Raw genomic sequence first — 24752 nt, 5'->3', positions numbered from 1 at the left:
GTGAGGGGACTGTCCCTTTAAGGGGGGGTGCGCGCATGCGCTGTCGGCCTGCGGCCTAGCTCAGGCCCCGGGTTTGGTTGGTGAGGCTCCGCCCGCGGCCCCGGGCCCATGGCGCTGACTCGGCTCCGCTGGGGCCCCGCGGCCGCGCTGCTGTCCCGGGGGAACCGGCGGGCGCTGTCCCGCCCTCCCGCCCCTTTCCAACCCAACCGGGTGGCGGTGCTGAGTAAAACCACCCGCCTGGAGTTCGAGACAGAGCGGAGCGGAGAGAGAGAGGGGAGAGAGTCCGAGAGACTGGAGGAGAGGGTGAGGGTGAGGGTGAGGGTGAGGGTGAGGGGGGGGGGGAGGGGGGGGAGGAGGGAGAGGGTGAGGGTGAGGGGGGGGGAGGGGGGGGAGGAGGGGTGAGGGTGAGGGGGGGGGGAGGAGGGGGGGGTGGGGGGGGGAGGAGGGGGGGGTGAGGGGAGGGGGGGTGAGGGGAGGAGAGGGTGAGGGGAGGAGAGGGTGAGGGGGGGGGGAGGGGGGGGAGGAGAGGGTGAGGGGAGGAGAGGGTGAGGGGGGGGAGGGGGGGAGGAGAGGGTGAGGGGGGGGAGAGGGGAGGGGGGGGGAGGGGAGGGGGGGAGGGGAGGGGGAGGGAGGGGGGGGAGGAGAGGGGGAGGGGGAGGGGGGGGAGGAGAGGGGAGGGGGGGGAGGGGGGGGAGGAGAGGGGGAGGGGGGAGGGGGGGAGGAGAGGGGGAGGGGGGAGGGGGGGGAGGAGAGGGTGAGGGGGGAGGGGGGGGAGGAGAGGGTGAGGGGGGAGGGGGGTGAGGGGGAGGGGGGGTGAGGGGGGAGGGGGGGAGGGGGGGTGAGGGTGGGGGGGGAGGAGAGGGTGAGGGTGGGGGGGAGGGGAGGGTGAGGGGGGAGGGGAGGGTGAGGGTGGGGGGGAGGGGTGAGGGTGGGGGGAGGAGAGGGTGAGGGGGGAGGGGGGGAGGAGAGGGTGAGGGGGGAGGGGGGGAGGAGAGGGTGGGGGGGGAGGGGGGGTGAGGGTGGGGGGGGGAGGGGGGGAGGAGAGGGTGGGGGGGGAGGGGGGGAGGAGAGGGTGGGGGGGAGGAGAGGGTGGGGGGGGAGGGGGGGAGGAGAGGGTGGGGGGGGGAGGGGGGGGAGGAGAGGGTGAGGGGGGGGAGGGGGGGGAGGAGAGGGTGAGGGGGGGGAGGGGGGGGAGGAGAGGGTGAGGGGGGGGAGGGGGGGGAGGAGAGGGTGAGGGGGGGGAGGGGGGGGAGGAGAGGGTGAGGGGGGGAGGGGGGGGAGGAGAGGGTGAGGGGGGGAGGGGGGGTTGGGGGGTAGGAGAGGGGGAGGGGGGGTAGGGGAGGGTGAAGGGGGGGGAGGGGGAGGGTGAAGGGGGGGGAGGGGAGGGGGTGGGGGAGGGGGAGGGGGTGGGGGAGGGGAGGGTAAGGGGAGCGGGGTGGGGGGGGGGGTTTGGGGCTGAGAGAGAGGGTGGGGGGGTTGGGGCTGAGAGAGGGGGTGGGGGTGTTTTTCTGGCCTGTTGTCTGTTCTGCCTCATGCATCGTGTCTTTGCAGCTTGCCACAAAGGGATCGAGTTACAGTGGATTACTTGAACGACACCGTGTTCACAACACCAATGTGCAGCGAGTGGTGGACTCTCTGCGGTAAGGACAACACTTCATCTCCTTTGGAAATATCAGTTTCTGAATATTATCTTCCAAATCTCTGTGGAGAGGGGATAGTGTGAGAGTACAGCAGGGGAATAAAACCAGAGCTACAGACCTAATACAGCAAAACCTTCACCACAATAACCCTGGACAAATTTAGTTAGCATTTTGTAGAATATATTGCAATAACTGGAAAACCATTGTGCATTCGGTAAATGACGAAACACCTTCTCATCTCAGTGTTAAATTAGCACCTCTTTATTCTGAGACTCTGCCCTCTGGTCCTAATCTCTATCATGAGGGGAAACTTCTCTCTGCATTTACCCTGTCAGGCTTCTCAAGAATCCAGTATGTTTCAGTGAGATCACCTCTGTCTTCTAAATTCCAGTGAGTAGAGACCCAGCCTGAACAATTCCTCCATATCAGGGATCATCCCAGTGAACTGCCTCCAATGAAACAAAGTCTTTCCTTAAAGAAGAGGACCAAAACTGCTCCCAGTGCTGCAGATGTATCTACCTGATTTCTGGAGGCCATTCCATTATGTGATATTACAGCTAACAGTACTAGAGAGGAGGTAGTTAAATATATTACCCAATTCACACAAATCCAATCAGATCAGGGATCCAATCTTACATCAAAATTATTCAGGGAAGTTGTGGATTGCTTTGAAGCAAAGCAATTTAAATCATCTGGGGTATACTGGCACTGGAGGGGGTGCAGAGCAGATTCACTAGGTTAATTCCGGAGTTGAAAGCATTGGTTTATGAGGAGAGACTGAGTAGACTGGGGCGATGCTCATTTGGAATTCAGAAGAATGAGGGGAGATCTTATAGAAGTGGAGAGATGGGTTAGTAAGTTCACCGATGACACGAAGGTTGGTGGTGTTGTGGATAGTTTGGAGGGATGTCAGAAGTTGCAGCAGGACATAGATAGGATGCAAGACTGGGCGGAGAAGTGGCAGGTGGACTTCAACCCAGACAAGTGTGTGGTGGTTCACTTTGGCAGGTCAAATGGGATGACGGGATATAATATTAAGGGTAAGACTCTCAGCAGTGTGGAAGATCAGAAAGACCTTGGGGTCCGGGTTCATAGGACTCTCAAATCAGCTACGCAGATGGAGGATGTGGTCAAGAAGGTGTATGGTGTACTGGCCTTCATTAATCGAGGGATTGAGTTTAGGAGTCAGGAGATAATGCTGCAACTTTATAAGACCCTTGTCAGGCCTCACTTGGAGTACTGTGTGCAGTTCTGGTCACCTCTTTACAGGAAGGATGTGGAAGCTATTGAAAGGGTGCAGAGGAGATTTACAAGGATGTTGCCTGGATTGGGGAGCATGCCTATGAGGATAGGTTGAGGGAGCTCGGTCTTTTCTCCTTAGAGAGAAGGAAGATGAGAGGTGACCTGATAGAGGTGTATAAGATGTTGAGAGGTATTGATCGAGTGGATTCTCAGAGGCTATTTCCCAGGGCTGAAATAGTTGCTACGAGAGGACACAGGTTTAAGGTGCTGGGAAGCAAGTACAGAAGAGATGTCAGGGTAAGTTTTTCACTCAGAGGGTGGTGAGTGAGTAGAATTGGCTACCGTCGGTGGTGGTAGAGGCGAACTCACTGGGGTCTTTTAAGAGACTTCTGGATGAGTACATGGGATTTAATGGGATTGAGGGTTATAGAACATAGATAGAACATAGAACATTACAGCGCAGAACAGGCCCTTCGGCCCACGATGTTGCGCCGACCAGTTACAAAAACAATGACCCACTAGCCTATACCAATCCCTTTTCGTCCATAAACCTATCCAGAGATCTCTTAAACGCCCCCAAACTAGACGCATTTACAACTGCAGCAGGCAGGGCATTCCAATCCCTCACCACCCGCTGGGTAAAGAACCTACCCCTGACATCCGTCCTGTAGCTACCCCCCCTTAATGGGTAAGTCTAGTAGGTAGCAGTGTTCGGCGCAACTTGTGGGCCGAAGGGCCTGTTTGTGCTGAGGTTTTCTATGTTCTATGCTCTATGTTCTAGAAATTTATAAGATTATGAAGGGAATAGGTAAGATAGAAGCAGGGAAGTTGTTTTCACTGGTAGATAAAACTAGAACTAGGGGGCATGGCCTCAAAATAAGAAGAAGCAGATTTAGGACTGAGTTGAGGAGGAACTTCTTCACACAAAGGGTTGTGAATCTGTGGAATTCCCTGCCCAGTGGAGCAGTTGAGGTTCCCTCATTGAATGTTTTTAAGGATAGATAAATTTTTGAACAGTAAAGGAATTAAGGGTTATGGTGAGCGGGCGGGTAAGTGGAGCTGAGTCCATGAAAAGATCAGCCATGATCTTACTGAATGGAGGAGCAAGATCGAGGGGCTGAATGGCCGACTCCTGCTCCTAATTCAAACTGCAGGGAGCATCAGAACATGGGGCATCAATCTTTCTGGACCAGTTGAGGGTCTATAGTCAGGATTATCCAAAGGATTGGGATAAAGGAATTCCATTTGTACTCTTTGCTAATAGGGTTGCAGTTTATGAATCAACCAAGTTCACTCCATTTGAACTGATTTTTGGTCATGTGGGTAAGAGGACCACAGAGAGATTCCGGAGAAATTAGTGACTGCGCGCTCTGAGACCACACTGTTAGACTACATGTCAAACTTTAAAGAGAGGTTGACGAAGGCTGCTGAGTTGGGTAGACAGCATTTAAAAGTGGCAAAGCACACAATGAGGAAAGAAATCAAAAATTCATAGTTTTGTTTGTGGGCACAAAAGATTAATATTATTACCAATAGGAGGTGAAACTTTAAAAAAACATAAGAAATAAGAACATAAGAAATAGGAGCAGGAGTAGGCCATCTAGCCCCTCGAGCATGCCCCGCCATTCAATAAGATCATGGCTGATCTGTCGTGGCTCAGATCCACATTCCCGCCCTCTCCCCATAACCCTTAATCCCCTCTCTTATCAAAAACCCATCAACCCGCGTCTTAAAAATATTTAGCGAGGCAGCCTCCACCACTTCAACGGGCAGAGAATTCCAGAGATTCACCACCCTTTGAGTGAAGAAGTTCCTACTCAACTCCGTTCTAAACCGCCCCCCCTTTATCTTGAGGCTGTGCCCCCTAGTCCTACTGTCCTTTCTGTGCGAGAAGAGTCTCTCCACCTCTATCCTATCCATCCCATTCATCATCTTATATGTCTCAATGTGATCTCCCCTCATTCTTCTAAACTCTAACAAGTACAAGCCTAGTTTATTCAGCCTCTCCTCATAGCTCAACCCCCTCAACTCCAGTATCAGCCTAGTAAACCTCCTCTGCACTCCCTCCAAGGCCAAAATATCCTTGCGTAAGTGCGGCGACCAAAACTGCACACAGTACTCCAGCTGTGGCCTCACCAGTGCCCTATACAGCCGCAGCAAGACCTCCCTACTTTTATATTCAATCCCCCTCGCTATGAAGGCCAGCATCCCATTTGCCTTCCTGACCACCTGCTGCACCTGCAGGCTGGGTTTTTGCGACTCATGCACAAGGACCCCGAGGTCCCTCTGCACCATCACCTGCTGCAGTTTTTCGCCACGTAAGTAATAGTCCTTCCTATCATTATTCCTACCAAAGTGGACCACCTCACACTTGCCAACATTAAATTCCATTTGCCAGTTCCTGGCCCATTTGCCCAGCCTATCTAGATCCTTCTGCAGACTCTTCACATCCTCCGCACAATTTGCCGTTCCACCAATCTTCGTGTCATCAGCAAATTTCGACACCATACACTCGGTTCCCTCCTCCAGATCATCTGTATAAATGGTAAATAGCTGAGGCCCCAGCACCGACCCCTGGGGCACTCCACTAGTCACCAACCGCCAATCCGAATAGCACCCATTGACCCCCACTCTCTGCCTCCTATTTGACAGCCAATCCTCTATCCACACTAACACCCTACCCCCAACTCCATGCCCCCTGACCTTCTGCAATAACCTCTTGTGAGGCACCTTGTCAAACACCTTCTGAAAATCAAGAAAGACCACAGCCACTGGCTCTCCTCTATCCACCGCCCTAGACACATCCTCATAGAACTCCAGTAAATTCGTCAGACACAACTTCCCTTTAACGAAACCGTGCTGCGTCTGCTCTATCAAGCAATTCCCCTCAAGATGTCTCGCTATTTCCTCCTTGATGACGGATTCTAACATTTTACCTACAACAGACGTTAAACTAACCGGCCTATAATTCCCTGCCTTCTGCCTGGCACCCTTCTTAAACAACGGCGTAACATTAGCCGTTTTCCAATCTTCCGGCACTTCCCCGGAATCCAGCGACGTTTGGAAAATAACCACCAAGGCATCCACTATCACCGCCGCCATTTCTTTCAGAACCCTTGGGTGCATTCCATCCGGTCCTGGGGACTTGTCCATAATCAGTCCCTTCAGTCTGTCGAGCACCACCTCTCTAGTAACAATAATGTCATTTAGGCCCTCCATTCCTACCACCTTTCCATCGCTAACACCCGGCAAATTATTCACGTCCTCCTCCGTGAAGACCGAAACAAAAAAGTTATTCAAGGCCTCAGCCATTTCCTCATCCCCTACCACTAAGTCCCCCCTCTCATCCTCTAAGGGTCCAACGTTCACCCTAGCCAGCCTCTTCCTTATGTATTTATAAAAACTCTTGCTATCCTTTTTTATATTAAGCGCTAGCCCAGCTTCATAGTTTATCCTACCCTTCTTTATCAACTTCTTTATCAACTTCTTTGTCGACATTTAAACCTCTCCCAATCCTCTTCTCGCCCACTACTCTTAGCTACTCTAAATGCCTCCGCTTTTAATTTAACACTTTCCTTCACCTCCTTCGTTATCCACGGCTTATTACCTCTCCTCCTACGGTCCTTTTTAACCATCGGAATAAATTTCTGCTGAGCACCAAGAAAGATCTCGTTAAAGATCCTCCACTGCCCCTCAGCAGACCTACCTTCCAACGCGCTCCCCCAGTCCACATTCGCCAATTCTTCTCTCATCCTACCGTACTCCCCTCTGTTCAAACAAAGGACGCGTGTCCGGGAACCCACTTTCTCCTCCTCCATCTGCACCAGAAACTCCACCATACAATGATCACTCTCCCCAAGAGGATCCTTCACCACAAGTTCCCTAATTCTACCCGCCTAATTACATAGCACCAGATCCAAGATAGCTCGCTCCCTCGTCGGCTCCAACACACACTGTTCAAGGAAACTATCCCGGCAGCATTCCAAGAACTCCTCCTCGAGCCCACCGCGTCCAACATGGGTCGACCAATCAATATGTAGATTGAAATCCCCCATAATTATCGCCGTCCCATTCCTGCACGCCGCACTTATTTGCGCGTTAACAGCCTGCCCCACCTCCAGATCATTATTCGGGGGCCTATAGACCACACCCACCAGCGTCTTCCTCCCTTTACTGTTCCTAATCTCCACCCACAACGATTCCACTTTCTGCTCTTTGGTTCCTATATCATCCCTTACTACCACCCTGATGCTATCCTTAATCAGCAGAGCTACGCTCCCCCCCTTTTTCCTCCCGCCTATCCTTCCTAAACACTTGATACCCCTGGACATTCAGCTCCCAGTCCCTGTCACCTTGCAGCCACGTCTCTGTAATGGCCACCAGATCATATCCATTTGTGCTGATCTGCGCCACCAGCTCATCCACTTTCTTCCGAATGCTTCATGCATTTAGATAAAGTGCCTTCATCCCAGCCTTCACCTGGACCCTATTTGCCGGAACGCCACCAACCATACTCACGCCCCCTACTCCTTTTATTATTGGGACATCCTCGGCCTCTTCCCTTACCTGTACCCTCTCCTTTACTTTAGACCCTGTAATGTCACCTATCCTCGCGCACTCGGTTCAGGCAGTAGTCAGAGATAACCACCTTGTCGGTTCTACTTTTTAATTCCGTTCCCAGCTTTTCATACTCCCCAGATCCTCAGTTCGCATTTTGCCTACGTCGTTGGCACCCACATGTACCACAACGACCGGATTCTCACCCTCCCACTTCAGGTTCCTCTGCAGCCCAGATGCGACATCCCGGACCCGAGCACCAGGCAGACAACACACCTTGCTGTGCACTTTGTCATTGTGACAAAGGACAGTGTCAATACCCTTAACCACATTATCCCCAATTACTACTACGTTCCTTATCACCTTCTCCTTGCCTATGTCCTGTGTCTGCATCACTGTACCGTGTGCAGTTTGCTCACCAACCTCACAACCCTCGTTCTTGTCCACACTGGAAGCAAGAGCCTCAAACCTGTTATGCAGATTGAGAGGCTGAGGCATTCGGTCCCCACCCTCCTTCCTCCAGCAAGGTTTAGTGGGCCTTATTAAATTGAAAGAAAATTGAGGTGAATTGTTTGATAAGAAAACCAGCTAGAAGGAGGACTCAGTCATTGGAATATGTGAAACAAAGAGTAGGAATTAATGGGTGCTTTTTAAATTGGCAGGCAAAGTTTTTCTGTTTTACTCCACAGGTGCTTCGGTCTGCCTTGTTGCCCAACAAGGGACTTACACGCGGTGGGTTGTGCGAGGGCTGCTCTTGGATGTTTCAAGAGTAGCCTAGTGCTTCACGTTGTCAGTGTAAGCTTAAACTGGACCAGATGCTGGGCAACACGACAGCTCAGTGACTATCACTGTTTGCTGTGTGGATACATGGATTTGGGCCGGTGTCTGTGGGAGTTTGCGCATTCTCCCCGTGCTTGCGTGGGTTTTCTCCGGGTGCTCCGGTTTCCTCCCACACCCCAAAGATGTGCTCTTAGGCTAATTGGTATGACAAATTGTCCCTAAATTAGTCTCCCCTTAATCTGGTTTCCAATGGGGGTACCGTAAGCAGACATGGGTCAAGGGTGGAGGAGGAAAAGCACATTGTTAAAATGGCGGAGTGGATTCGTTGGGCCGAAGTGCCTGTTTACCATACTGTGTTGTTCTTTGTAACTGGTGGGGTGCAACAGGGATCGGTGCTGGGACCCCAGCTATTCACAATATATATTAATGATTTGGATGAGGGAACAAAATGTAACATCTCAAAGTTTGCAGATGATACTGAGTTGCGTAGGAGGCGGAACTGTGACGAGGGTGTAGAGATCCTTCAGGATGATCTGGATATCCTGAGCTGGGTGAGTGGGCAAATCAATGGCTGATGCAGTATAATTTGGATAAGTGTGAGGTTATTCACTTTAGAAACAAAAACAAGGCGGCAGATTACTACCTGAATGGCTGTAAGTTGGGAGAGGGGAGTGTGCAGAGGGACCTGGGTGTCCTTGTGTACCAGTCACTGAAGGTAAGCGTGCAGGTACAGCAGGCAGTAAAGCAGGTGAATGGTACGTTGGCCTTCACTGTGAGAGATTTTGAGTACAGGAGCAGGGATGTGTTGCTGCAATTATACAGGGCCTTGGTGAGGCCACACTTAAACATTGACTGCGATTCTCCCATCATGACCTGCATCTTTTCTGGGGGGACAGGGGTGTCAGGGCTGGCCCAGGAATTGATTTGGGGGTTATGATCGGGCCATGGGGGCGGGGGTACTGGAGGGGAGATCCCGGGCTGGCCAGCAAACAGGGAGACTGACAGATTGGGGCCACTGCGCGTGCACAGAGTTCCGGACTGTCAAAGTCCAGCGTGAATAGACCTCCCTCCCTCCCTCCCTCCCTCCCTCCCCCCCCCCCTCCCCCCCTCCCTCCCTCCCTCCCTCCCTGCACTGACAAAACAGTGGTGAACTAGGACAGTTTTCCCACCAATTCAGCACCTTCAGGAGAATCGCCCCCATTGTACGGTTTTGGTCTCCTTTTCTGAGGAAGGGTGTTCTTGCTCTCGAGGGAGGACAGCAACGGTTTACCAGGCTGATTCCAGGGATGGAGGGACTGACGTATGAGGAGAGGTTGACTAGATTAGGATTGTTTTCGCTGGAGTTCAGATGGTATTCACGGTGGAAAGTGATCTGGGAGGTTGTACTACAGGTTTGCGGCAGACTGAAAAGATTGAGTTTGTGGATATTGAGGAGGAGGATGTGGTGGAACTTTTGAATTCTATCAAGATAGATAAGTCGCCGGGACCAGATGGGATGTACCCCAGGTTACTGTGGGAGGCGAGGGAAGTGATTGCAGAGCCCCTGGCGATGATCTTTGCATCGTTGATGGAGACGGGCGAGGTTCTGGAGGTTTGGAGGATTGCGGATGTGGTTCCTATTTTCAAGAAAGGGAACAGGGATAGCCCGGGAAATCACCGACCGGTGAGTCTAGCCTCAGTGGTTGGTAAGTAGATGGAGAGGATTCTGAGGGACAAGATTTATGAGCATTTAGAAAAGTTTAGAACGATCAGAAAGTCAGCACGGCTTTGTCAAGGGCAGGTCGTGCCTAACGAGCCTAGTTGAGTTCTTTGAAAATGTGACTGAACACGTTGACAAAGGAAGAGCGGTGGACGTGGTTTACATGGACTTCAGCAAGGCGTTTGATAAGGTCCCCCATGCAAGACTTCTTGAGAAGGTGAGAGGGCATGGGATCCAAGGGCCTTTGGCCTTGTGGATCCAGAACTGGCTTGCCTGCAGAAGGCAGAGAGTGGTTGTGGATGGGTCTTTTTCTGCATGGAGGTTGGTCACCAGTGGAGTGCCCCAGGGATCTGTTCTAGGACCCTTGCTGTTTGTCATTTTCATAAATGACCTGGATGAGGAAGTGAAGGGATGGGTTAGTAAGTTCGCCGATGATACGAAGGTCGGTGGCGTTGTGGATAGTCTGGAGGGATGTCAGAAGTTGCAGCAGGACATAGATAGGATGCAAGACTGGGCGGAGAAGTGGGAGATGGACTTCAACATGGATAAATGTGTAGTGGTCCATTTTGGCAGGACCAACAGGATGCAGGAGTACAATATCAAGGGTAGGAGTCTTAGCAGTGTTGAAGAGCAGAAGGATATTGGGGTCCGGGTCCAAAGGACTCTTAAATCAGCCTCGCAGGTGGAAGATGTGGTCAAGAAGGCGTATGGTGTACTGGTCTACATTAATCGAGGGATTGCGTTTAGGAGTCGGGAGGTAATGCTGCAACTTTATAGGACCCTTGTCAGACCCCACTTGGAGTACTGTGCGCAGTTCTGGTCGCCTCACTACAGGAAGGATGTGGAAGCTATTGAGAGGGTGCAGAGGAGATTTACAAGGATGTTGCCTGGATTGGGAGGCATGCCTTATGAAGATAGGTTGAGGGAGCTGGGACTCTTCTCCCTGGAGAGACGAAGGTTGAGAGGCGACCTGATAGAGGTTTATAAAATGTTGAGAGGAATAGATAGGGTGGATTCTCGTAGGCTATTTCCCAGGGCTGAAACGGTCGCTACGAGAGGACACAGGTTTAAGGTGCTGGGAAGCAAGTACAGAGGAGATGTCAGGGATAAGTTTTTCACTCAGAAGGTGGTGAGTGAGTGGAATCGGCTGCCGTTGGTGGTGGTAGAGGCGAACTCGCTGGGGTCTTTTAAAAGACTTCTGGATGAGTATATGGGATTTAATGGGATTGGAAGTTACAGAAAGGTCTATGGCTTGGTAGGTATAGATGTGATCGGCGCAACTTGTGGGCCGAAGGGCCTGTTTGTGCTGTAGTGTTCTATGTTCTAAATGAGGGGGGGATCTCACAGAGACTTATAAAATTCTAACAGGACTATACAGGGTAGATGCAGGGAGGATGGTCCCAATGGTGGGGGTGTCCAGAACTAGGGGTCATAGTCTGAGGATTCAGGGTAGACCATTTAGGACAGAGATGAGACATTTTGTCAACCAAAGAGTGGTGATTCTGTGGAATTCATTACCACAGGAAGTTGCTGATGCCAAAACATTGAATGCATTCAAGAGGAGGTTGGATATAGCACTTGGGGCAAATGGGATCAAAGGTTATGGGGAGAAAGTAGATTTAGGCTATTGAAGTGGACGGCACGGTGACGCGGTGATTAGTAATGCTGTGTCTCAGCACCAGTGGCCCAGGTTCAATTCCCCACTTGGGTCACTGTCTGTGTGGAGTTTGCACTTTCTCCCCATGTCTGCGTGGGTTTCCTCCGGGTGCTCCAGTTTCCTTCCACAGACCAAAGATGTGCAGGTTAGGTTGATTGGCCATGCTAAATTGCTGCTTAGTATCAGGGGGATTAGCAGGGTAAAGCCATTGGGTTACGGATTGGGGCCTGGTGGGGTGTGGTCAGTACAGACTCGATGGGCCGAATGACCACCTTCTGTATTACAGGGATTAATGATTCTCTGATCATGTGTGACTGATGAATGTGGAGCAGACTGGAAGGGTTGAAAGACCTCCTCCTGCTCTTATCTTCTCTGTTTCTTTACACACACTATTTTGATAAGGAAGGAAAGCAGGAGAATGTGTTAGTTGTTACAACTCAGAATGAAAAAACAAATGAAGGTGATTCTGAATTTGATAATGAGAATCCTACAGTGCAGAATGAGACCATTCGGCCCATTGAGTCTGCAATGACTATAATCCCCGATTCCCGTAACCCCACATATTTACCCTGCTAATCCCCCTGATACTAGGGTCAATTTAGTAGATTGGATAATGAATTAGTTATCAGAAATTGGGATAAATTAGTTACTTTCCAGAAGAAAATGAAAATGACCTGTTATTGTAATTGCATGGCGATTATATGTAGGAACAGATTGGGAAGATAAAAGTTCGACATGATGTACTTGTAGAAAATGCCGTTCCAATGAAGCAACGTATCTACGGACTTGATCCACTCCAGGTAGCACAGATTCAGAAGGACAAGTGCCTCACAAACCTTATCGAGTTTTTTGAAAAGGTGACCAAAGAGGTGGATAAGGGTAAGGCAGTTGATGTGGTGTATATTGGATTTTAGCAAAGCGTTTGATAAGGTTCCCCATGGTAGGCTACTGCAGAAAATGCAGATGCATGGGATTGAGGGTGATTTAGCAGTTTGGATCAGGAATTGGCTCGTTGATAGAAGACGGAGGGTGGTGGTTGATGGGAAATATTCAACCTGGAGTTCAGTTACAAGTGGTGTACCTCAGGGATCTGTTTTGGGGCCACTGCTGTTTGTCATTTTTATAAATGACCTGGCTGAGGGTGTAGAAGGATGGATTAGTAAATTTGCTGACGATACCAAAGTCGGAGGAGTTGTAGACAGTGAGGATGGATGTTACAGTTTGCAGAGGGACATAGATAAGCTGCAGAGCTGGGCTGAGAGGTAGCAGATGGAGTTTAATACGGAAAAGTGTGAGGTGATTCACTTTGGTAAGAGTAACAGGAGTACAGAATATAGGGCTAATGGAAGGACTCTTAGTAGCGTTGACAAGCAGAGAGATCTCGGGGGTACATGTGCATAGATCCCTGAAAGTTGGCACCCAGGTTGATAAAGTTGTTAAGGCGTACGGTGTGTTAGCTTTTATTGGTAGAGGGATTGAATTTCGGAGCCGTGAGGTCATGTTACAACTGTACAAAACTCTGGTGTAGCTGCACTTGGAGTATTGCGTACAGTTCTGGTCGCCGCATTATAAGAAAGATGTGGAAGCATTGGAAAGGGTGCAGAGGAGGTTTACCAGGATGTTGCCTGGTATGGTGGGAAGGTCTTATGAGGAAAGGCTGAGGGACTTGAGGTTATTTTCATTAGAGAAGAAGGTTAAGAGGTGACCTAATTGAGGCATACAAGATGATCAAAGGATTGGATAGGGTGGACAGTGAGAGCCTTTTACCTGGGATGGTGATGGCTAACACGAGGGGACATAGCTTCAAATTAAGGGGTGGTAATTATAGGACAGATGTCAGAGGTAGGTTCTTTACTCAGAGGGTAGTAAGGTCGTGGAATGCCCTGCCTGCAGCAGTTGTGGACTCACCAACTTTAAGGGCGTTCAAATGGTCAGTGGATCGGCATATGGATAACATTGGAATAGTTTAGGTTAGAGGGTGATTAGATTGGTTCCACTGGTCGGCGCAACATCGAGGGCCGAAGGGCCTGCACTGCGATGTGATGCTATGTGTACTAAGTTGATGCTTGTGCAGTCTGAGATACAGCAGTCACAAATCTTGATTCAACACTGCAGAGGATTGGTGGATAACTCTGAATCTCAGTTAATGAAGACTCAAATCAAGATGGATCAGTGCAATGGAAAACAGGCAAAGACAGCAAAGGAGAACCAATTATTGAATAATGATGTGAATAAGGAAAATGAGGAGGTGCAAAGACAGATAGAGAACAGTACAGCACAGGAACAGGCCCTTTGGCCCTCCAAGCCTGCACTGATCATGTTGTCCTATCTAAACCAACTGCCTGTATCTCTCTATATCCCGTCTGTTCGTGTGTCTATCCAGGTAAGTCTTAAATGTGGCTAACGTATCTACCTCAACCACCTCACTTGGCAGTGCGTTCCAGGTCCCACCACCCTCTGTGTAAAAAAAAACTTCCCTCGCACATCTCCACTGATCCTTCCCCCCCCCACCTCCCCCACCTCAAACTTGTTCTCCTTTGTAATTGTCATTTCTCCCTGGGGAAAAGCTTCCAACTGTTCACCCTATCGATATCTCTCATAATGCCCGTCACAACAGAAGGTGGAGTTTTACTGTCTGTCAGGAACTAAGGTCAGTTGACAAGGAAGAGGACGGGATAAAGTGACCCTTCAGGATGACCCTGAGCATTCGTGAATTTGAGAAAATGTAGAAAGGTGGCAAAGTCTTCGGCCTTCTGGAAAAAGATTACTTTGGTTTGATGTTTTGGGACTCTGAAAATCAAAAGAACTGTTTGTATTCAGCAAAGGAAATTAAAAAGCAAATCCAAAGGGGTGTGTGAATCTTTGCACTCAATGTGAAGCTCGACCCTCTGGATTCTGCCCAGCCGTTTGAGAACATCGTCGGGACACATTTACAATGAAACCGACTGCAGCCAAGGAATCAAAGCTGGATCGGAAAGAAGAGGAAACAGCTAAACAACAGCAGTATGTCAAAGGCAGGAGGAGATTGGAACATTCAATGTGGAAGAGACTGGACTGGGCATATTTGCACGCGTAGATGTAATAAAAGTGTGTGTATATATCTTGGAGTACTAATAGTGTGAAAACTAGAAGTTTTGAAAAATGAAGCCATCTCTTCATTATTTTAGTGGGTAAGTGTGATGATCCTGTGCCTTTAAGAAATATATTTGGGATGTTTCTTGTGAGGGGAATGTTTAAAATTCAGTTCTGTTTTGCAGGAAGATCATTTATCTTGGAAACATTTTAAATGAATAGCTGGTGAGTTTGTTTAAGCAGAACTGATGCATGTGTGTTTAGGGGAATCTAAGAGTTTTGATTGGATTAATTGACTGAGATTAGTTAGCAGTTAGGACTTGTATCTTGTCATATTTTAAGTATTGTTAAAGGTTCAGCTGGTTCATTTATTATGATTATGGACTGCAGCAATTCAAGAAGGCAGCTCATCACCTTCTCAAGGGCAACTCAGGATGGGCAAGAAATGCTAGCCAACCAGCAATGCCCATGTCCCATAAATTAAAAAAAGGAGCTATCGTGTTAAATAAAGTTTTGTTTTGATAAAGGTTTCCTCCTGTGTCAGTAAAATCGTGCCTCAAACTGATTTCCAGAGTAGAAAATTATTGGGGGTCTGTCTGTCTGTCTTAAAATACCTGGGGTTTCTGGTCTGGAATCCTAGGCACCACATCAATATCTTTATGTAAACTATTTGTATGCCTCTTGCAACTTGACTTTTTGCGTCCTTCACTTCCTTTATTCAAGTCAGTAATACATATTGTAAATAGTTGTGTCTCTGTGGAGCTCCTCCAGTTATAGGTCGCCAACCTGAAAAAGGACCCCTTATCTCCACTTATTGTTTTCTCTCCATTGGAATAATCCATTTCCATCACTAACAGCCTGTCCAGGTGCCCCCATGCCGACACTATAGTTAAGAAAGCCCATCAACATCTCTTTTCTCAGAAGACTACAGAAATTTGGATGTCAGCTACAACTCTATCCAACATTTACAGATTCTTTCTAGTTGTATCACAGCTTGGTATGGGTTGCTGCTCTGCCCAAGACTGCAAGGAATTACAAAAAGTTGTGAGTGTAGCCCAATCCATCTCACAAACCAGCCTCCCATTCACTGACTCTCTATACTTCTCGCTGCCTTGGCAAAGCAGCCAGGATAATTAAGGACCCCATGCACCCCAGATGTTCTCTCTTTCCCAATGGAAGAAGGTGGAAAAGTCTGAAGTCACATACCAACCGACTTGAACAGCTTCTTCCCTGTTGCTATCAGACTTTTGAATGTACCTGCCTAGCATTAAGTTGATCTTCCTCTACATCCTAGCTATGACTAATACATTTTGCACTCTTCCCTTTCCTTCTCTATGAATGGTATGCTTGTCTATTGCATGAGAGGAACAATTCTTTTCACTATGATAATACATGTGACAATAAATCAAGTCAAATGATAACCATTTAGCGTCATCCATGCTTTCCTGCAGTTGAGAACTCCTTCATTTTACTAACGTTGAGGGAGAGATTATTGTCATTGCACCAGTTCATCAGATTCTCTCTATCCTGTACCCTCTCATCGTTGTTTGAGATCCGACTAATGAATCTCTCTAGACTGCCTTCATAGCAAGGAGATCAAAATTGTACACAATACTTGGTGTGTTCAACAATTGCAACAAGACATCTTCACTTCTGTACTTAAGTCCCGTTGCGATGAAGGTCAACATAGCATTTGCCTTCCTTATTCACTGTTCCACTGGCACGCTAACTTTGAGTCAGTCATGAACAAGGACACCTTAGGTCCCTTTGGCTATCAACATTTCCCAACCTCTCATTATTTCTGCCTTTGCTTTTCCCACCAAAGTGGATAACTCCTCACATGTTTATATTATATTTCATCTGACACCTTTTTGCCCACTCACTGAGCCTGTCCAAGCCCACTTGAAACTTTGCATCCTGCTGACAACTCACATTGCAAAGTTTGGTGTCATTGGCAGAGTTAGGAATACTACAATTGGTCCCCACATCTAAATCATTGAAATGGGTTGTGAACAACTGTGTCCTGAGCACTGATCCGTGCAGTATCCTGCTAGTAACAGCCTGTCATCTTGAGAATGATTCATTTATTCCTACTGCTTTCTGTCTGTCAGCCAATTCTCAATCCACACTAATAATTACTGCCAAACCCAATTCTCAATCCATACCTGTATTACGGTGACCTGAGATCAGTATAAGGTGGTTCAAAAGAATAAGCTTTGTATAAATAAATAAGTTTAGAATCTCTACAGTGCAGAAGGAGGCTGTTTGGCCCATCGAGTCTGTACTAACTCTCATGCAGGCTTACCACATATTTGCCCCGCTGATCCCCCTAACCTATGTATCTTGGGGCATTCAGGGAAAATTTACCATGGCTAATCCACCTAACCTGCACAGCTCTAGAATGTGGGAGGAAACAGGAGCACCCAGGAGGAAACCCATGCAGACATGGGGAGAATGTGCAAACTTCACACAGACAGTGACCCGAGGCCAGAATTGAATCTGGGTCCCTGGCACAGTGAGGTAGCAGTGCTAACAAAACAGTAACTCAGAACAGTAATAACTATGAAAACAAGACTTGCTTACAGCCTGTTGCAGGCTAAAAGCTTACGCTTTGAATTCCAATTCCACCATTTGCAGTGACGGGATTCAAACCCGGGTCCTCAGCTCATTAGCTGAGTTTCTGGATTAATAGTCTAGTGATAACACCACGAGTCCATTGCCTCCCCCTCAACTCCTCATGACCCCTCTGAGAAGACGTTCCTCCTCAACTGATTCTCCACATGAGAAACATTCTCACAGCATCCGCCCTGTTGAGCTCCCTCAGATATAAAATATCTGGAATTAAGAATCAACTGATTGTGAAATCATTGTCAATTGTCAGAAAAACCCATCTGCTTCATTAATGTCCTTTAAGGAAGGAAATCTGCTGTCCTTTGTTTGTAATTTTTATTAATGATCTGGATGAGGGTATAGTTGGGTGGATTAGTAAATTTGCTGATGACACCAAAGTTGGAGGTGTGGTAGATTGTGAGGAAGGGTGTCATAGTCTGCAGGGAGACTTAGATAGGTTGCAGAGCTGGGCCGAGAGGTGGCGGATGGAATTTAATGCGGAGAAGTGTGAGGTAATTCACTTTGGTAGGAGCAACAGATGTGTCGAGTATAGGGCTAACGGGAGGACTTTGAATAGTGTGGATGAACAGAGGGATCTAGGTGTGTGTGTACATAGATCCCTGAAAGTTGGGAATCAAGTAGATAAGGTTGTCAAGAAGGCGTACGGTGTCTTGGCGTTTATTGGTAGGGGGATTGAATTTAGGAGTCGCAGTGTAATGTTGCAACTGTACACTACTCTAGTGCGGCCGCACTTGGAGTACTGTGTGCAGTTCTGGTCCCCGCATTACAAGAAGGATGTGGAGGCGTTGGAGAGGGTGCAGAGGAGGTTTACTAGGATGTTGCCTGGTATGGTGGGGAGGTCCTATGAGGAGAGACTGAGGGATCTAGGGTTGTTTTCGTTGGGAAGAAGGCGGCTAAGAGGGGATCTTATTGAAACATATAAGATGATTAGAGGTTTAGATAGGGTGGATAGTGATAGCCTTTTTCCTCGGATGGAGAAAGCTAGCACGAGGGGGCATGACTTTAAATTAAGGGGGGGTAGCTACAGGACGGATGTCAGGGGTAGGTTCTTTACCCAGCGGGTGGTGAGGGATTGGAATGCCCTGCCTGCTGCAGTTGTAGATGCGTCTAGTTTGGGGGCGTTTAAGAGATCTCTGGATAGGTTTATGGACGAAAAGGGATTGGTATAGGCTAGTGGGTCATTGTTTTTGTAACTGGTCGGCGCAACATCGTGGGCCGAAGGGCCTGTTCTGCGCTGTAATGTTCTATGTTCTATGTTCTTACCTAGTCTGATCTACATTTGACTCCAGAATCACAACAACCATAGAAAGCATTCTTTCTGGATATATCACAGCTTGGTCTGGGCTCCTGCTCTGCCCAAGGCCGGCAAGAAACTACAAAAGGTGGTGAAAGTAGCCCAATCCATCACACAAACCAGCCTCCCATCCATTGACTCTGTCTACACTTCCAGCTGCCTCAGGGAAAAGCAGCTGGTAAAATTAAGGACCCCACACACCCCGGACATTCTTTTCCCCTTTTCTGTTTGAGAAAAAGATACAAAAGTCTGAGGTCATGTACCAACCAACTCAAGAACAGCTTCTTCCCTGCTGCTGTCAGACTTTTGAATGGACCTACCTCTCACTAAGTTGATTTTTCTCTAACCCTAGCTATGACATTTAAATGGTCATTGGATAAACATTTGGATGATATTGGGATAGTTTAGGTTAGATGGACTTTAGATTGGTTTCACAGATCGGCGCAACATCAAGGGCTGAAGGGCCTGTACTGCGCTGTAATGTTCTATAACTGTAACACTACATTCTGCACACTCTCGTTTCCTTTTCTATGAATGGTATGCTTTGTACAGCACGCGAGAAACAATACTTTTCACTGTACGCTAATACATGTGACAATAATAAATCAATTCAATGTGGTTGACCTTTGAAGGGCAGTAGAGGATGGGCAGTGAATGCTGGCCAGCCAGCAACACCCATGACCCACAGATGAATTGTAAAAGTTGTAATCTAGAGAATTCTCTGCAGAGGACATGGGAGGCAGTGTCATTAGTATATTCAAGGTTAAATGAGATTTCTGATTGACAAGGGAGTTAACAAGGGATTATGAAGAACAGAGCGGAGTTACAGGAACAAACAGATCAGCCACGGTCTGATTGAATAATGGAGCATGCTCAAGGGGCTGAACGGCCTTCTACTCATTCCTTATGTTGTAATAATCTGTCATCTTGATAGGGTAAGAGCTAATAGAGATACTGAATGGTGGAGCAGGCTCAGGACATCTGTATGGTCTACTGTTTCTCAATACTGAACTGATTAGTGAGAATGAGAGCCCATGTACCATGGGTCATTACAGCCTGAGCACAGATGATGCCGGACTAAGTCACACTGTTGCTCTCTCTTTTTAGGGCGGAGGGGATTGAGGTTCGCTTGGTGAAGCGCAGGGATTACACTGAGGAGACGGTGCAATGGGCAGATGCCATCATATCTGCTGGAGGTAACAACAGTTATACAGTGTTTGCCGTGTATGAACCGGCCCCAATTGAGGGTTGGTGTCGAACAGTTCAGTGCTACAGGGTAAGCTGCGCATCTTCCTGCTTTAAAATCAGGTCTCTTCCAGTGCCTTTTGAGGGGACTTCTAACAAGAAGAGTTTCTGGGGAAAATGGTCATCATCCCTCACTCAACGCAAAACCACATGAGCTAAAAACAGAGCACAGCTCCCTCTACACCGTCCCTATCAAACACTCCCAGGGCAGGTACAGCACGGGGTTAGATACAGAGTAAAGCTCCCCCTACACCGTCCTTATCAAACACTCCCAGGACAGGTACAGCACGGGGTTAGATACAGAGTAAAGCTCCTAGGGCCGGGATAAGGTGTAGACTTTTGATGCTGTGGCTGTTAGCATATGGGCCCAGGTGTAACAGGGACTGAGGCTGCAGCTCACTCTGCGTTAAGGACAGCTCTGAGAAACAGGCCAACCTCAGCAAGTAGGAGAAAGAGAATATGGGAGCAGTGGGCCTGAGTGTTTATGATTGAATTGTCTGTAATCTGTCTGTGTGCAGGTGATGGCACAATGCTCCTCTCAGCAAGCAAGGTCCTGGGGCCCATCAAACCTGTCATTGGAGTCAACACTGATCCAGAAAGGTAGGAGCACCTCCTGTGGTTGGGGCTGTAACAGGGGGTGGGGGGGTGGGGGTGTGTTAAGCAAGTGGGACAGGGGTCCGAAGCGGAGTGTAATCAGCGGGTGAGGAGTCCAGACAGGGGAGTGTTATCAGCTGGTGGGATTCTGATGGGTGTTCCCAGCGGGTCTGGGGGGTTTGGACGGGGGTATTATAGGGGGCTGTAGCAGCGTCTTACAGGGATGTAATTGTGTTCACATATTGTCCAACACTTCAACATCCTCTGAACGGACCCAATCTCCAGCTGAAAACAGTTTGGCAACTACTGTTCTTTCTGATCTGTTACTGCTCTGTTACTGCTCCACGTCACAGATCCGCATCACTGATTTACATTACTAGCCTGTGTTACTGATGTGCATTTCTGATCTGCATTACTGATGTGCGTTGCTGATCCGTGTTACTGACCCGAGGATTCACAAAGGAGAGGGACACGTTGATTGATTTCTCGAAGGGATGTATAAACCATTTAGAACAAGTCAATGTTATGAGGCAGGAAGTGTTAGGTGAATTAAAAAGCATAAGGTAGACAAATCCCCAGGGCCAGATGGCATCCATCCCAGATTACTAAGGGGGACGAGATTAAATTGCTGGGTCTCTAACAGCTATCTTTGTTTCCTGTTGGCTATTGGTGAGGTCCCAGAGGATTGGAGGATAGCCAATTTTGTCCCATTATTTAAGAAGGATCTATACCATGGAAAGGTATTTTCAACAGTGTAACATTCCCTCACAACTGCACAAGATTGTCAGACTTCATTCCTGATGGGTGACGCAGTGGTTAGCACTGCTGTCTCACAGTGCCAGGGACCTGGGGCGGCACAGTGACACAGTGGGTTAGCACTGCTGTCTCACAGTGCCAGGAACCCGGGTACGGTGACACAGTGGTTAGCACTGCTGCCTCACAGTGCCAGGGACCTGGGCACGGTGACACAGTGGTTAGCACTGCTGTCTCACAGTGCCAGGAACCCGGGCACGGTGACACAGTGGTTAGCACTGCTGTCTCACAGTGCCAGGGACCCGGGCACGGTGACACAGTGGTTAGCACTGCTGTCTCACAGTGCCAGGGACCCAGGCACGGTGACACAGTGGTTAGCACTGCTGTCTCACAGTGCCAGGGACCTGGGCACGGTGACACAGTGGTTAGCACTGCTGTCTCACAGTGCCAGGGACCCAGGCACGGTGACACAGTGGTTCGCACTGCTGTCTCACAGTGCCAGGGACCCGGGTACAGTGACACAGTGGTTAGCACTGCTGCCTCTCAGCGCCAGGGACCCGGGCACGGTGACACAGTGGTTAACACTGCTGCCTCACAGCGCCAGGGTCCCGGGCATGGTGACACAGTGGTTAGCACTGCTGCCTCACAGCGCCAGGGTCCCGGGCACGGTGACACAGTGGTTAGCACTGCTGTCTCACAGTGCCAAGGACCCGGGTACGGTGACGCAGTGGTTCGCACTGCTGTCTCACAGTGCCAGGGACCTGGGCACGGTGACACAGTGGTTCGCACTGCTGTCTCTCAGTGCCAGGGACCCGGGCACAGTGACACAGTGGTTCACACTGCTGTCTCACAGTGCCAGGGACCCGGGCACAGTGACACAGTGGTTAGCACTACTGTCTCACAGTGCCAGGGACCCGGGTACAGTGACACAGTGGTTAGCACTGCTGTCTCACAGTGCCAGGGACCTGGGGCGGCACGGTGACACAGTGGGTTAACACTGCTGTCTCACAGTCCCAGGGACCCAGGCACGGTGACACAGTGGTTAGCACTGCTGTCTCACAGTGCCAGGGACCTGGGCACGGTGACACAGTGGTTAGCACTGCTGTCTCACAGTGCCAGGGACCCGGGCACGGTGACACAGTGGTTAGCACTGCTGTCTCACAGTGCCAGGGACCCGGGTACGGTGACACAGTGGGTTAGCACTGCTGTCTCACAGTGCCAGGGTCCCGGGCACGGTGACACAGTGGTTAGCACTGCTGTCTCACAGTGCCAGGGACCCGGGCACAGTGACACAGTGGTTAGCACTGCTGTCTCACAGCGCCAGGGACCCGGGCACGGTGACACAGTGGTTCGCACTGCTGTCTCACAGTGCCAGGGACCCGGGCACGGTGACACAGTGGGTTAACACTGCTGTCTCACAGCGCCAGGGACCCGGGCACGGTGACACAGTGGGTTAACACTGCTGTCTCACAGCGCCAGGGACCCGGGCACGGTGACACAGTGGTTCGCACTGCTGTCTCACAGTGCCAGGGGCCCGGGTACAGTGACACAGTGGTTAGCACTGCTGTCTCACAGTGCCAGGGACCCGGGTACAGTGACACACTGGTTAGCACTGCTGTCTCACAGTGCCAGGGACCCGGGCACGGTGACACAGTGGTTCACACTGCTGTCTCACAGTGCCAGGGACCCGAGTTAGACTCCCAGCTTGGGTCGCTGTCTGTGTGGAGTTTGCACTTTCTCCCCATGTCTGTGTGGGCTTCCCCCGGATGCTCCGGTTTCCTCCCTCAGTCGAAGGATGTGCAGATTGGATGGATTGGCCATGCGAAATTGCCCCTTAATGTCCCAAGGTGTATAGCTTAGGGGGATTGGCCATGGGAAATGTATAGGGTTATGAATTAGGGTGGGCGGGGGTGGGTACTTGGTAAGGTATTCTAACAGAGTCAGTTGCTCCAGACTCAATGGGCAGAATGGGCTCCTCCCACACTGCAGCGATTCAATGATTCTTTAAAGTGCTACTAACTGTACCATGGCTGAAAGAGTAAGAGGCAGAAGGGCTGAATGGCCTCCCTCTGGACCACTGGATTCTGGGCAAGCTTTTGATAGAATCCCTACAGTGCAGTAAGAGGCCATTCAGCCCATCAAGCTTGCACTCAGTCTTGGGGGTGAGGATGAGGGAGTTGGGGGTGGGGGTGAGGGTGAAGGGGGTGGTGGTGTGGGTAGCAGGGTAGGAGTGAAGGTGGGGGCGTTGGGGGCAAGAGTGAAGGTGAGCATAAGAACATAAGAAATAGGAGCAGGAGTAGGCCATCTAGCCCTTCGAGCCTGCCCCGCCATTCAATAAGATCATGGCTGATCTGAAGTGGATCAGTTCCACTTTCCCGCTTTCTCCCCATAACCGTTAATCCCCTCGCTTATCAAAAACCCATCAACCCGCGTCTTAAATATATTTAGCGAGGCAGCCTCCACCACTTCAACAGGCAGAGAATTCCAGAGATTCACCACCCTTTGAGTGAAGAAGTTCCTCCTCAACTCCGTTCTAAACCGCCCCCCCTTTATCTTGAGGCTGTGCCCCCTAGTCCTACTGTCCTTTCTGAGAGGGAAGAGCCTCTCCACCTCTATCCTATCCATCCCATTCATCATCTTATACGTCTCAATGAGATCTCCCCTCATTCTTCTAAACTCTAACGAGTACAAGCCTAATTTATTCAGCCTCTCCTCATAGCTCAACCCCCTCAACTCCGGCATCAGCCTAGTAAACCTCCTCTGCACTCCCTCCAAGGCCAAAATATCCTTGCGCAGGTGCGGCGACCAAAACTGCACACAGTACTCCAGCTGCGGCCTCACCAGTACCCTGTACAGTTGCAGCAAGACCTCCCTACTTTTATATTCAATCCCCCTCGCTATGAAGGCCAGCATCCCATTTGCCTTCCTGACCACCTGCTGCACCTGCAGGCTGGGTTTTTGCGACTCATGCACAAGGACCCCGAGGTCCCTCTGCACCGTCGCCTGCTGCAGTTTGTCGCCACGTAAGTAATAGTCCTTCCTACCATTCTTCCTACCAAAGTGGACCACCTCACACTTGCCAACATTAAATTCCATTTGCCAGTTCCTGGCCCATTCGCCCAGCCTATCTAGATCCTTCTGCAGACTCTCCACACCCTCTGCACAATTTGCCGTTCCCCCAATCTTGGGGGGTTGGGGGTGAGGGTTGCAGTGTGGGGGGGTGGGGGTGGAGGAGTTGGGGGGGGAGGTGGGGGTGTGAGAGAGAGGGGGGGATTTGGGGCAAGGGTGGAGATGAGGACAGGGGTGTTGGGAGTGAGGGTGGGGGAGGGTGGGGGTGTTGGGGAGTGTGATTGGAATGGTTTACTCTTGGGGGGGTTAGGAGCAGCACAGACTGGTGGGGCTGAATGGCTGTGGGTCCTCTGCCCCCAGCTGTTTTTTACCTCCAGCATTTTAGGCTTCCATTCACTGGAGTTTAGAAGGGGTGAGAGGGGGGATATCATTGAGACAATTGACTGAATTGAATCTGAGACTGGGAAGTTCCGAAGAACAAAGGGACCTTGACATTTTGTTCACAGATCTGTGAAGGCA

General features: G+C 49.8%; 1 protein-coding gene across 1 annotated transcript in view; it reads left to right on the top strand.

The window, feature by feature from the left end:
- Positions 1-59: 59 nt before the first annotated feature.
- Positions 60-24752, top strand: part of nadk2 (NAD kinase 2, mitochondrial) — a 73488-nt gene continuing 48795 nt past the window's right edge. Inside the window, exons 1-4 of the mRNA XM_080184000.1 lie at positions 60-303; positions 1552-1640; positions 19680-19768; positions 20336-20417. Coding sequence (XP_080040126.1) covers positions 109-303; positions 1552-1640; positions 19680-19768; positions 20336-20417 — 455 coding nt within the window. The 5' untranslated portion in view covers positions 60-108. The remainder of the gene's footprint in view (positions 304-1551; positions 1641-19679; positions 19769-20335; positions 20418-24752) is intronic.

Source organism: Carcharhinus amblyrhynchos, unplaced genomic scaffold, assembly GCF_965287045.1.
Source record: "Carcharhinus amblyrhynchos unplaced genomic scaffold, sCarAmb.v2.hapA scaffold_513, whole genome shotgun sequence".
NCBI classification, from domain to species: domain Eukaryota; kingdom Metazoa; phylum Chordata; class Chondrichthyes; order Carcharhiniformes; family Carcharhinidae; genus Carcharhinus; species Carcharhinus amblyrhynchos.
Note: the sequence above shows the minus strand (reverse complement) of the source record. Positions and strands in the feature narration are given on the sequence as shown.